The sequence below is a fragment of the Homalodisca vitripennis genome, chromosome 3 (genome assembly GCF_021130785.1).
Source record: "Homalodisca vitripennis isolate AUS2020 chromosome 3, UT_GWSS_2.1, whole genome shotgun sequence".
In the NCBI taxonomy this organism is placed as follows: domain Eukaryota; kingdom Metazoa; phylum Arthropoda; class Insecta; order Hemiptera; family Cicadellidae; genus Homalodisca; species Homalodisca vitripennis.
This window is the reverse complement of record NC_060209.1, coordinates 20,477,525-20,492,702: the sequence shown is the minus strand read 5'-3', so window position 1 is coordinate 20,492,702 and position 15,178 is coordinate 20,477,525. Positions and strand designations below refer to the sequence as shown.

At 32.6% G+C, this 15,178-nt stretch overlaps 1 protein-coding gene across 1 annotated transcript; it reads left to right on the top strand.

The window, feature by feature from the left end:
* The first annotated feature begins 355 nt into the window (after window positions 1-355).
* Window positions 356-10,191, top strand: LOC124356668. Its single transcript, XM_046807800.1, has 4 exons — window positions 356-659; window positions 3,649-3,774; window positions 5,284-5,356; window positions 9,608-10,191. The coding sequence occupies exons 1-4, from the start codon at window positions 615-617 to the stop codon at window positions 10,048-10,050; spliced, it is 687 nt and encodes a 228-aa protein (XP_046663756.1). The 5' UTR covers window positions 356-614; the 3' UTR covers window positions 10,051-10,191.
* Window positions 10,192-15,178: the final 4,987 nt, after the last annotated feature.

Sequence of the window (15,178 nt, the reverse complement as noted above, 5' to 3'; positions counted from 1 at the left end):
GTCATTACAATTTAATATTTAGAATAGTAGACTACTTTTAAATAGACAACTTATAATTAATTATAACTGAAAACGAACAATTGAATGACGAATGAATTGGGGATGTTTTTATTTGTCCGGAAACAAGTATACGTTTCTATTCTGATAAATATATTTCATTTATTTGTTATTATTTATTTCTATCTAATATTTTATACCCTGTCCTTCCCGCACCATCCAGCTAACTCTACTATGTTATGAGTTTCTCAGTAACCTAATACCAGGAAAGCGTTACCAGATCTGGTCCGTTCCTAGTCATATTGCTTGCACGAATACAATCACAGCCTCGGGTGTTATTAAGTAACTGGTTACTGAGCAGAAAGATGTTCATGTTACGAGTACGTAGAATCATTCAGCCAAACTACCGAAATAACAGCGTGTACTGGTAACATGTTATCCCGGTACTAGGTTGCCACTGAATAACGATGTTACTGACACTAATACGTAATGTACCGCCCATCTCTAATCTATATGGCAGTATATTTTTTATGTTTATAACAGAATAGAAACAGAAACCTAACCTAACCACACATTTCAGCAGATGGTTATGTGAAATTGTAGGTTGTAATAGAGAAATGAATAAAATTAATTGTACTGAGAACCAGCCTTCAACTAATGGAGTAAGTAGTTTTTTAGTAACAATTAAAATTATCAAACAAAATTTATCTTTTTAAACATTTATTATTTTATATATTAGGCTTAGTTGTAATGAAATGAAATGAAAGAAAGTTTATTTCCTGTATAATTACAATACTATTACAATTAGTATTCATATATAAATTGATAATTAATATATGTAAAATAAATAACTAAAAGTATTAAACATAGTGTTTGGAAATTAGCCTACATGGGCAAGCAGCCTGTGCGTAGGCTAGAGTCGTATTATTAATACCTAATATGTATATACAAACTTATCTCCCAGGAATGGAGCACTGATATATCTCTAACCAAAGGTGTCTCCATTAATACAATGTTCATCGCCATCAGTGCATTCCAGTACCTGTCAACAGGTTATTTTTCGGTACCAGTACGATTAAACGCCGGGGCGGCAAATCACGAATTTGACGTTACCAACGTATTCTGCTCACCCTCCTGAACAAAAAATATATATAGTACTAGGGGGTGCAAATGACAAATAACATTATTTTAGGGGGTATATTGATAAGTGGTAAAGTTTCTAATGTTTTAATGTTCAGTTTGTGTGCTGTGTCTGGATAATCTGTTTACTTGAATATTATCTGCGGCCGGGACTGATAGCAGCCTGATAGCATACCTGTTATCTGAGTTGTCCGGGGCATAGGTCAGTTCTACACAAGATATCGTGTTCAGTAGGTCGGATTGAGTGAGTGAGTTTACAATGATGAATCAACCATCCACTAGTTCAACCAACCCTAGTGAATTGTGTGTGTCGGAGTGTTTCGTAGGGCACGTAAAGAGCTTACGTTTTAACCGAAACGAAATTATCTCTTTTTTAATAGAACAGGGCATTTTTAAAAATGAGTGTATTTGTTCGTCGTGCGGTCGAGTGGTGTTTTTAAACCGGGAGACTGTGTCGTTTCGTTGTGATAGACCACTTTTTTGTTGCTGCTGTTTAGCTATATCCGCCAACACACTAATGGTAAGTGTTCTCTGTTAATATCCATCTATATATTTGAGTTTTTCATGATTTATTTAGTTTTTAAACTTTACATAATTGCCTTTGCATTACATTTCAATTTATATTTTTGATCAGCCCCTCTAGAATTTTATATTTTACTGATAGGTACTATCTCGAGGGATGTTTTTCTTTTATTGACATCAGCGCGGGCTTCGGCAGCACCTTAATATTTATTTCAGGAAGAAGTTGGCTAGAAGCACAGGCCAAGGCATTGAACGATTTGATGAGTATAAAACAGTGGTTGGATCAAAATATTCTGTCATTAAACATCTTAAAAACAAAATTTATGCCTATTTCTTTAAGCATTAACTCAGAATGCCCATTCAATGAATTGAAAATTCATAATTGTGGAACTTACACAAATGTAATATGTGATTGTAAGAGTATAGAGAGTGTAGTGTCCTATAAGTATTTAGGTGTGGTTTTCGATCATCGTTTAAAGTGGACGGAACATGTAGCTTATTTATAAAAAAGTCAGAAAATACATTTATGCATTCAGAAGATTAAGTGATATTTTAAGTGACAAAGAAATTAAAACTGTGTATTTTGCTTACGTACAGTCTGTATTATCATTTGGAAAACATTGCATGGGGAGGAGCTCGAAAATCGGTCCTTGAACCTCTTTTTGTTATTCAAAAAAGTATTTTAAAAGCAGGGTTTAGGAAAAGTAAGAGATATCCAACTTACAATCTTTTTCATGAAACATCAATTCTTTCCTTACGCCAGTTGTATATAAAAAGTATATTAATAAACATATATAAACATTTTTCTACAATTTTCTCTTTAACGGCACATTCTTATAATACCAGGCACTTTAATAGAGTGGGGATCTCTGTCATACCATTAATTAAGTCATATTCAAATACTAACTCATTTTATATATCTCAGACCTTATTTAGAAATATATGTAACAAATTTAGTAATTTTTCTTTATTCGAAACCTTGTCTACTGAAATATTCAAACATAAAGTTACAAGTTTTCTACTGCATATTGGACTTGAGGAGGCCGAGACCTTGTTACTGTCCGGGTGTGGGCGGTCATGACCATTCTCGTACCAACTGTTTGCTCATGATTATGGTTTACCTATGACTAACTGCTACAGTAGACATTACTGAATACTACATTATCCCCCCCTCATTCCCATCTTCGGCTGTGGACTTGAAAAATAACCTGTTGACAGGTACTGGAATGCACTGATGGCGATGAACATTGTATTAATGGAGACACCTTTGGTTAGAGATATATCATACCGCTTATCGTACCCTACCCTTAGAATTTACTGATTGAAAATACCCATACCCAACAGTGCGAGCTTTGGACCACCCCGCATTTCTGATGAAAATACACATCCCTTGAAGCAGTACTCAAATTCAAGCTCAGATCATGTGACCGCTTGTAAAGTTTATCTTTAATTTTGGTAAAGGGTCCCGAAAACTAGGCACTTTGTAATCCAGCAGTCCATATAACTCAGCCACACCCTGGCAGGACAAAAAAAACTCGTGCGGGCTTGTTCAAGATCCCGCATTCCTTTGTCTCGCTGTGTCACTCCTCCACCCTGTGTCTGGTGCTGGTGACTCAGCCATTTTCAACCTCCAGCCAACCAGTCGAGTTGTTAGCCACTTTGTGTAACAATTTGATATGAGGAAGTTGAAAAAACAACCCTTGTAGTAATGGTAACAGTTTTAGCTCAAAAAACTAAAATACAGTATACATTTATTTTTCATACAGTTAAATTTAAGTTAACTAGGATTTTCCTTTAAAATGTCACTTACTAGTAGCTTCAATTATGTCTGAATCATTCTTATCATAGACATGTATTTTCTTAAATGCCAGAAAATGTTGGAGAGAAAAAACTAAAGCTTTTTACAAAATTAGAACAATAATATTAAAAATTCATTCTAGTGAGTTTACCAAAGTTTAACCGTGTTGTAAACATTATGTGATGTTTCAGGACAGCACAGGTTGCAATAAAATGGAATATTGCCCTGAATGCCTCAGAAAAAATAAACGATCACCAGTGCAAAGATACCAGCTGACCAATGACATTTATTTAATATTTTGCACTGATGAAAATGAAGTAAGTACATTATATGTTCTCACTATTTCTCAAGAAATATTTTAATTCATAGGGGGAAACATTATCCTACATAATATAAGAGTTTGAAAAATTTGAAAGTGTTTTACACCAACTTCCTCTGTAATATATGAAATTGAGATAAGTTAGCAATTGGCTAGTTTTTCCTTACTACTATGAATGGTTTTTTAGACTGTCATTGTAGTTGCATAGTATCAGTTTGTCTTTGTCTAATGTGTCTATATGGTATAATGGATGTTGTTAGATATTAATAAAGATAACTAAGCGTCATTTAATCAGTAAGCACAATTTTATTTCTGTTTGGGTGCTTCTGATCCCAGCTGAAATAGTAATAAATAATTCATCTTAATGCCATGTGCTGTTGAAATGTCAAAACAGAATCCTGCCTGTCAGAATTAAATATAATCACATAATTGACAGTAAGGTAATAATTGATTTATTATTAGCTTCAGTAAAAACGATGTAAAAAGCAATCTTTTCTGATACAATTGGGAATGTTTGCATACAAATTATCTTCTGATCATTATATAGTATTCTGGTTTGAAATCTAGTCCTTTCAAAATCCTGTGGTATCATCTCAAACTATTTTTGACTACTATCTACTAATGACAGAAATTATCATAAGTCAAGAACAAAGCCTAAGGCTTTCAAAAGAAAGCAATCCCACAGAACAATATCTATTAAAGGCATTTATCCATGTGGTTGTATATATTGTAGTAGTTCTGTAATCCAGTGGTTTGAACCTTTCTTAGGCTCCCAAAAGTTAGAAGATATCAAAGTTCAGACTATCCATACTTGTTTTGGCCAGTTGCATTAGGGCTTCACAGTGATTTTCCAGTGTTCTCTAGTTAATCAATAGGTTATATTTCATAAATGGCTAGGTCTTTCATCTCATTGTACCAAATTTCTTTCCATGATGGAATGGCACACATAGATTTGTGTCCACTGATCACATGTAGCAAAATTGTAGATGTGTTTTCACTTCTACTGCATAATTCGATTCTGCCAAAAACAAGACACAACTGGATAGTTTTTGTGAATATACAAGCATTATGAGAGTGTCAAAGGATTGTTGAAAAATACATTATGTTACCCAAATGTTTTAATATATATAGTGTTAACAAATGAACATAACAGATGGTCTTATGGATGTATTTGGCAGTGTTTTTGATGATTTAATATTAGATAAAACTGTCACATAGTCAAATGAAAAAGCAACTATTCAAACGAGGACTATGTTTCCAGGAGCAGTAGATCCTGTTTGCACGCACCTTGTATTTCTGGAGTACCACAAGTCATTGTATTCTTATTCTAGAAGGCTCCATGAAGCCTAGCTGCAACAGGGGTGCCTCACAGAATGTTCCAGAACTTTCCTTATCTATTTTCTAATGTATTAATTCATAAACATATAAGTTTATTTATCTTTATACGAACAGTACTCCAGTGCTGGTTGTTGTATTTACATGTTAAATTCTCTCTTTTTTGTTACAGTGTACATATCATGAAGAATTCCGAGGTAAAGCTTTAGTCAATAAAGTTGATGTCACCAGTTATGGATTTCCAGGTATGTTAAATCAGAAGTAATGTGTTTATTTATAATTTACTTGTACATTTTTAACGTATGAAGTGACTTAAGAAAAGAAGTACAGTGTTACGTTAAAAATCTGGCATGTATCAAAATTAATACTGGTACTAAGTGTTACAATCTAATTGAGTTATTTTTTCATGTTATTATATGGTATATGCTCTCTTCAATTAATCAGCAGTGCTTTTTAGTGTAAATTTAATTTTCATTAATGTAAAATTTTAATGGTTAACATGGTTTGTTGTGAATATTTGCCATTAAAGATTTTGTGTAACTAAGAGAGCGTAATAAAACAATATGACACATACTGTGAAACCTCTTAATGCATTTTATAACTTAGAATAACTACTTAAACCAAATCCATCATAATCTAAATTTTACCAGTGAAATTGAAGAAAATAATGCAATAAACTACCTTGATTTGACTATAACCAAGATCAACAAAAAACACAATTTCAAAATTTACAGAAAACCGACATACACAGATTTAGTTATTCCTTCCTCATCGAATCACCCATATCACCAAAAAATGGCTGCATTCAAATCAATGATCGACAGATTACACAAAATTCCAATGACAAATGAAGATTTTTATAAAGAATTAAACATTATTAAATACATAGCCCAAAATAATGGATATAAACCAAGCAAGATTGATATATTATTGAAGAATTACAAAAAGAAAGAAAATAAGAAGAAAGAAGAAAGAAATATCAAATACATTCAATCAGACTACCTTGGTAAACATTGTCACAAAATTAACAAATCATTTTATAAACAAGGATATCAATTGGCATTCAAAACATCGAACAACCTTGGACTTTTAATCAAAAACAAAAGCAATTCAACAAATCAAAATTCAACAATAGTGGAGTATACAAATTAAATTGCAACGATTGTCAATCCCACTATATTGGACAAACCGGCCGATCATTCAAAATTAGATTTAATGAACACATAAAAGCATTAAAAACATCATCAAATTCAAAATATGCAGACCATTTAAACAACACCGGCCATACATACACTAACATCGAAAACAATCTTGAAATTTTACACACAAGCAAAAAAAGTCGCTTATTATCTACTTTAGAACATTTTGAAATTTACAAAAGTGCCAAAATTAATCATAATATATTATTAAATGACAAAGATTTTCTAACAAAAAATTTATTATTCAATAGACTTTTAAACAATATACAATGAATGATCTCACATGAAATTAAATACAACAAATTTAGCCACCAAGGTAGTAAAAAACACATGACAAATTGATTTGAATTATTTATTTTAACTTAACCTTATTTTGTACCTGAAGATGGAATCAATGATTCCAAAATGTACATCGTACGAAAAATAAAAGTTTAAAAGTGTCAAAAGTTTATTAATATTATGTTATTAGAATAACGTTTATTTTAATACGTAATGAAAAGTATTAAATATTATGCTTAAAAACTAGCAATTTGATCTCAGAAAGGTGAAATTACTCATAAATTACACTGTGATTCAACATATTCTATTAACCCAGGAGTTGGCATTATTCTCTAGTGCCAAGTTAATTTATAATACTAGTACTGGTAAAACAACACGTGTTGCTTCGGCCTACTTGCTAGTTTAGTAATGCAAAGAAGAATTATGGCAGTATATTGTATACAAATGGAAAGAGGAGAGTCCAGTGTATAAATTACCAATAGGTTTTGTGCCCTTTGTTTGCGTAAAAATGATTCCAGTAAATGAAACATTTCAATAAGATACCATTTATGAATAGCCAAATATTGATAGGTTAGTATTGACTGGTGCTTATTTTGATTTCTTATTTATAATGAATTTCTTTCTTCACAGAATCTTAAAAAATTTGTGTCATGTTTTACAAAAAAACACTACTAAATGGTTATCTTTTCAGTGTTAAATGTTTTGTTTAAGAACAATTTTAAATTGTTTTTATATTATTTCTTCATTATTTGTTAGCCTTTGATAACATTAAAACGTACTTTTCCATAGGTATGAATAAATAAATACACAATATTTCCATTATTCCAATCTTAGAAATGAACTGTATGATTGAAAACAATTTTAAAATTACAGAAAGTATAATAGGATTTCGGACATTTGGTATCATTATACATTATGAAAAATATTACACAACATTTTGAAGATTGAAATCTACCCTCTTCATCAGGTGTCAAAGAACCAAATACATCACAGGAAAACTTACAAACTGCAGACAGTCCGTAATTTGTTGAAAACATTGCCTCTGCATCCTCAATAGATAATGAAAACAATTACTTACTGTTTAACTTTACCTTTTCAAAGTCATCATCATCATCATCATCATCGTCAGACGTTTCCGTTCTCACGGGTCGTCGTACACAGCCTCCTCCACTTTAGTCTATCGTTCCAGGTCTCCTCTTCATCCACCTGTATTTTCTGTAGTCCCCTTCTCTCTATGTCTTTCCACACTTGGTCCTCCCATCTTCCTCTCGGTCTTCCTCTTGGTCTTCTTCCTCCTTCTCCAGTGCTATTCTAGGCATTCTATTATCTCCCATCCTCTTCACATGCCCCATCCACTGTATTCTTCTTCCTTCCATTGTCTCTTGCAGTGAAACTACCTTCAATCTTTCTCTAGTTATTTCGTTCCTTATTCTATCTCTTCTTGTAGTCTTCTCTATCCCTCTTAAAAATCTCATTTCTGCAGCTTGCAATCTGCTTAAATCATTTTTAGTCCACGTCCACGTCTCTGCTCCATATAATAAAATTGGTTGGAAATAAGATTTATACATCAATACTTTTGATTCTTTCCCAATGTTCCAACTCCACACAATCTTCTTTACCATATTGAAAAACTTTCCACTCTTCCATATTCTGTTTTCCTATCTCTTCTCTTCAAAGTAAATTATATACCTTTTCAAAGTAAATTTGAAAATTCCATTAAAAAATCTAAAATTTGTTAGTTGTGTTACAAATATACAATGTCATAAAACACCCAACATTTTATTATAAAATTTGTTAGAACTCAACTGACATAGGCAAATTTGGTTTATTTTGGGACACTTACATTTATTTCTAATTTTTTTTATCTGTCATGCTATTTCCATACATTTTATATTGTTTGTTAGCCTTTAAAGTACAGTCATGGCTTTAATTTTTGATGGATAATTTTCAAGCGACTGATCATCTCACATCAGTTTTGGAAATAGAGACGTGACGCTTCTGAAACCACCATCAAGAATTCGCTGTAATCCATTCAGTAAGTCACACGGATCTGCTTCATATGTCATTACATCGTTTTCACTGAGACTGAACATCTTCAGCAAAGAGTTAACATGAAGTTGTGCCCGAAATTTGACCATTCTGCTTGAGAGATACCGTAATCTTCATGATACACAAAGCTTTTGGTAACAAGTTGATTGAGTGCTTAGATAAAATTACTGGTTTAGGCAATTCAGTGATGGCCACATTGAGTGACTCATAATCTGGTAGGCCGGAAATCACAAGCACTAAACATTTTTTTGTGATAATCAATGAAAACCGTTAATTAACTGTACGGGAGTTGGAAAAAGCTCTTGGTATCACAAATTGAACAGCCTAAACCACTGTTTTATATTTTTTTTTGATCATCCACATACTCAATGTTTATCACGGAGATTATCTCTGAAGCAGAATGGCCTAGTTTCTGCAATCTCTTTGCTCAAGACTTTAGTTGTAGTGAAATGCAATACAAGCACCTGTAATAAGATGAGAATCACTGACTGTGTGGACCCCAGTGAATTTCTGGTGGCGATCTTGGAAACATCACCACTCCATTCCCATAACTAATCTATGACTCGTAAATCTTGTATGTTACATTTTAGTCCTCTTGCGTATTATTTTTTCAAGTCAAAAAATTAAAAAGGTAGTAAAAAAGTGAAAAGTAATTGATGAAAATCTTTTCTAATTAAGTTTGATATTCAAAGGATATTTCAAAAAAGGATTATTTGAATTTAAAGTTAGATTTTAAAGATTTATCCAACTTGTAAAGTTGTATACTTTATTTACCTTTTATAACAAAAATAAAACAACAAAATAAAAGTAAAACAATATAGTTCACCATTTAACTCGCAGAATAACACTTTGATCAACAAACTGAAACTAAATGTGGGTTTAGTCTTTGGTGTGTTTAGTATTAATACATAATATATGTATGAATTTGATCATGTGTTGGTAATTGTAATTAAAAAATTGTTGTTCTAGAAGAGCTGTGGCTTCATGTAGATATATACCCAGGTGATTTGCCTAAAATCGTATACCTTTGCCTCCATGAATATGTAATCAACAAATACTTCTCGAACACAAGTTGGAACCGTAGCACTGAAGAGCTGAAAAACATGATTCGTGTCCTGTCGTCCATGCACAGTGATGAAAGTGTCCACAACTGGACAACCCTCAGCTTGGAGACACCATTGGTGATGCTCAGGGAAAAAGTAGAAGAGCTCGTTTCAGATTTGACTCCACAGTACAGAGAAGAAATAAAGAATGGGTTTGCTAAAATTAATAATTACACTTTCCCAGATGACTTTATAAAGATAATACAAGATAAAGACAGTATTTTATACAAAAGTGTGAAAAGTTTCAAAAAGAGGATGAAAAAAGAACAGAGGTGTAAATTAGAAGATCCTGAAGACCTCTTGCTGTAAGACGAGTTATGGAACTAATGTTTTATATAGCTGATAATCCATTTTTACAAGACCTGTTTTTCGTTATATTTTAGTAATTATTTATTTTTAACTAGCTTTTAAGTTGATTTGAAATTGTAAAAATATATTTCTCAAAAACTTTGTCTTTTAATTTTCAACTGTCCTATACTTTTTCTGAACATACTTAGTATTAAATGTTGTCAGTATTCATAGTCTGTTGATGAAATGAACTCTCAATACGTTATAAGTGAACAAGCTACTTAAGTCAGATGAATTCTTTAGAACAGTTAAGCTTCCATGGAATTTAAATTATCAATTACTTACTGAACTTTCACAAATGCTGCTGTACTAAGAAATATACAAATTTGAAATTTCTAGCTGTGGTGGTGAATAATTTCTATTGATTATTAAAAGATTGTCTATAAACATGTCATTTATAACTGGATACAAATTATCTTTGATACTAATTATACAGCTACAATGACAAATCAAGAGCAGGCTAGATTCCCGGACCTTGCTACTCATAGCGTGCAATTCTGCTCCAGATCCTAAGTTTTCATATTAAAAATATTGTAACCTACTAGTGACTATCTTTTTCAAGTAATATACAGTTTGTGTTAAATGTTTGGAAACGCCTTAATGTTTTTGAAATCATAGCAGATGACACCTACAAAAAAATGTTCACAATGTGGTATGGCTATCTTAAATATTTTATTTTGTGCAATAACTAATCTACATAGACAGGACGGCCCATGGGGAATGATTGAAATCTTAAAGTGCAACCCTATGTCAGATTGCTACCATTTTAAAGGTATTTATTATTAGAAAATAATGCTACATACCATACTTCATAAGCTTTATTCATCAAATACATATTCAAAGTGCTCCGTTTTCTTGTAGTGATTACTAAACATTTCTTCTTTACAAAATAGTGGCCGTTTAAATGTTTAATATTTATCAAATTTCAACACCAACCATTTTGTAATGAACAAAGCTTATAAAGTATGGTATGTGAATATTGAGTTCAGCTCCAGTTCACCTTCCTCTTAGTACAGCATATGAAATACAACACTGTCACAAGACTTGACTCCTGAAATCTGGAGTCTTTTTCATCTGAAGAGATCCAAACAAAGATGGTGGAGAAGAAGTTCATAATTAACTATATGTTGTTGGTTATATGTTGTAGACACCTGACTACAACATATAATGTAATCTTGATTAAGAGGTTGTAGCTATGGTGGGAAGGGTTGATTCAATATGAATGTTATGTTCACCTTGAGAAAATGAAAATACATCTTCACCTAGATTACACTATATTTTGTATTCGAGGTGACTGATGTCAAAACGACGTAAAGAATTCATTTTGAGCCTCTTCTTCATCAACTGTTTTTTGGTAACATGACTCCAGGAGTCAAGTTTGTACAAGCTTCGGAGTTCAAAAGCTGCACTTAGACGAAGGTGAAATGGAGCTGGACTCAACATTCACAATGAATCAACACTTCCCACCATAGCTATGTTAAGTGTGGTATGTGTTATTATTTTCTTATAATAAAGACCTCTAAAGTGATAATCATATTGACCTAGGCTTACATTAAAGATTTCCATGCCACTACCTATGCCCCCCCCTCAATGTAGGAATATAATGATTATTGCAGAAAAAAATAGATTTACAAAGTTTGTACATTTTATCTTTTACAGTTTAAAATATTAAGATTACAGTGTTTCCATACATTTGACGCAACTTTAATCCCGTATATTTCCATCAACTCCACAGTAATACTAACTATATCAGAGTGAAACACTCTGATGCTACTATCTAAGAAACTATTGTGTATGCTCATGGTAAGCTTTACCAGGGTTTTTAAAACAGAATGTTAGAACACAAGTTTTGCTATCGGAAATTGATAATAGTAGATGAGAAACACACTACATGTGCGTTGACAATTGGCGGGCTCAGTGTGGTATGCCTTGTTTTGCCGATTATCACTTGCTTATGAATAAATTGAAAATATTAAACATATAGTTATGTTTTCATAAAACAAATTTGACACAGAATATTTTATTACATTCAACAGGCTCTTTCAGTCCTAATAATATTATAAATGCGAAAGAGCCTTTGCTTGTTCGTTTTACTTTCACGCATAAACTATTTGACAGATTGTACTGAAATTTTACATGGACATTCTTACGGTCCCTGGGATGAATATAAGGCTATTCTATTTTGGAAATTCCTCTGGGCAACACCCCATTTGTCTTTAAAGTAACAAAAAAATCTTGATCTCTAAGGGGGTGTGAAAGAGCCTGTTATATGTAATCATTCTGTATAAACATTGCATTATGACAGCACGACCATATGTTGAATTAATTTAACCGGTACGTTCACTTCGCTTACATTTTATAGAGTGAAAGCCATAACGAAACTTCTTATTTCTACATTGTGGCAACAAGGTAAACTAATTAATATATTTTGGACTTTACCCATTCTGGACGTAGGCCTACTAAATTGGAAATGTGTACATGTAAGGTATTGAATTTGGTTTCCTTAATACATTGTGGGAACAAGTGCAATCAAAACAATACACTAGACGCTAAATGTAATTATAATGACAGAATATCGTCAGGGGGACATCACATCCATTTCTTACTGGTGAGGTATAAATACTGATATAAATCTTAGACTGGACCAAGGAAATAGTATGACATTACGAACATGGATTGGGAAGCAAGAACATGTAATATACTGCACCATGTATCATATTCATATACGGATGTCAACTGTCATAATGCAAGTATTGAAATGTGTTAGTATTATTGATGTGATTTTATTTTCAATAACAATATTCATACAGTATAGAAAACTTTACTGCTTTGAATCCAACCTTATTACAAAATTATAAATAGGTCTATATATTGTTTCTTGCAGCAAAATAGCAACCTCCAATTTCGCGTTGGAAATCGAATTGTTTTGAAGTAGAAGTGAAAAACCTGAAATAACATTAGTTGCAATTTTGCTCAACTTCTGGTCCTCTTAATAATGAACATTGAGAAATAGATAGCTGATAATTATATAAACTTCGATTTTGGAGTTCCTCTAGATTGGTCTAAAATAGTTGTGTTACTGAAATCATCGGAACTATTCAGTCACATACACGGAATGTAGCAACTGCAAGCGAAGACACAGGTATTCGGTAGTTTCTTCATAAATACATAAAAAAACTTAAACCTGTTACATTGAGCGTTTTTCATAACACCTCTCCTGAAGTAGATCCAAATCAACTAGACAATACAAAGTCTAAAACTGAAAAAAAATCACTTTTTAGGGCACTCTTGCAGAGAAAAAAACCCACCAGTCAAAGGATTAATAGACAGAAAACACAATGCATAACAGAACAATATTATATTGTTATGCACTGAATCAAGGCATAGCTCTTAATGCCCACCCTGTTGTGAAATTATATGAGAAATATCATTACAAGCCTGGGTGTTTGGTTTTTTGTTATTTACTATTAATGTATATAGATCTAAATAAACAATATTAATACTAGTTTTATTGCAAAAAATTAATCTTCTATACTCATGCAAAGTTTAAACAATTATCTCAGGATTGCGTGCATTAACCCATTCACCTACTAATATTTTAGCACACAGTTGGGCCAAGGAATTCCATTATTTTTGCCTATTATTTAGGTGTGCAGATATTTAGCTGTAACTTTCTAGTAAATCCTAGTAAATCGTTTTCAAAAAAAATTTTGTAGCAGTGTTATTCTTGACCTTAGCCTACCTACCATTTAAAACTCCCTGCATCAAAAAAAAAAAAAAAAAAAAAAAAAAAAAAAAAAAAAAAAAAAAAAAAAAAAAAAAAAAAAAAAAAAAAAAAAAAAAAAACTGTGCATTAAGGTACCTATTAAGAGATATAACCTATAACATAAATTTATTTTTAGATAAAATTTTATTTTGTCCACCACCAATATTTTTGTTCTCAAAATGAAAACCTGAAATGGAATTATTATTGTGTAGCCTACCTTATTTGTCCTTAGAAGTCACACACCAAAAGAGTTTTGTATATTTCATAGTATATTTACACACAATTATATCGTTTTTATATTATATACCCTACCATATTTATATTTATATTCATAAGAATTGATCTGCATTGACAAGGCCTACGAAGTCAGTTGCCGGTCCGATGTCAAGAGTTGGTAATTCCTCTTCTGAATCGAAAATATCGGAGTTTTCAAACTGTTTCCGTGTCACACGATCCCATTCCACATCTGATTGATCACTTCCGGTACTGAATTCTTCACTACAATTATTAGAATCGTTCATAAAACGATCTATTTCACTGTCACGTAACCTATTACCAGCCATGTTTACGGACACTAACAACAACAGGTATCATATGGAGTAAATCCATCTGTTATTCTTTGCTTACGTCAGTTTAGCCAACTAATGAAAAAAATATTGTTCTAAACAAACAATTAACCATAGAAACGAAACATAGTTTGATTAGTGCAGCTATCTGTCCAGTTTAAAGTGAACTATTACTGCCGCGGAAGCGCTCCGTCGAAGTATGGCAGGGCCCGCGGCGGAATGGCTCCGTCGAAGTAGGTGAATGGGTTAAACAACAGTACATTTGCCACAACCTAGGCTTGCGATGATATCGCGCAGTGTAGCGGGTACGGCGGTTATCGCAAGATAACCAGATCAAGCAACGTCGAGCGTGGCCGCTGCTTGGATAGTTGACCGCTGAGCGATCCTGTCCTTGCAAGCGGCCCGCCTGCCCGGCCATTGGTGGTGGTTCGGAAGTCACCTTTAAGCCGTTGGTCCCCAGGTTGTGTTAGATAGGGCTTCTTAGCCCTAACTTCGCCTGGTAAAATAAGACATTTTTTACTTTTACTTTATCATTATAATCAGCTGAGAACTTTGCTGACCATAAAATCATACAGAGGAGAATGGCTGCAGCATGGCCATTTAACATATATTATTAATGCAGTAAAAGCTCTCCAGGTTGGTGGTTCAGATTTAACAATCTGAATGTTAATGGTAATTCACAGAAAATTGGATTTGAACAGCAAATGTTATCAGAATGGTGATTTTATTTACCAATAGTACAATAACACCACAGTAT

Bases quoted from the DNA above. Each gene is read 5' to 3' on its own strand.
- LOC124356668 (XM_046807800.1), top strand. From the start codon at position 615: ATGAATAAAATTAATTGTACTGAGAACCAGCCTTCAACTAATGGA. The intron at 660-3,648 runs GTAAGTAGTTTT...GTGATGTTTCAG, and splicing joins ACCAGCCTTCAACTAATGGA to GACAGCACAGGTTGCAATAA. The intron at 5,357-9,607 runs GTATGTTAAATC...TTGTTGTTCTAG, and splicing joins CACCAGTTATGGATTTCCAG to AAGAGCTGTGGCTTCATGTA.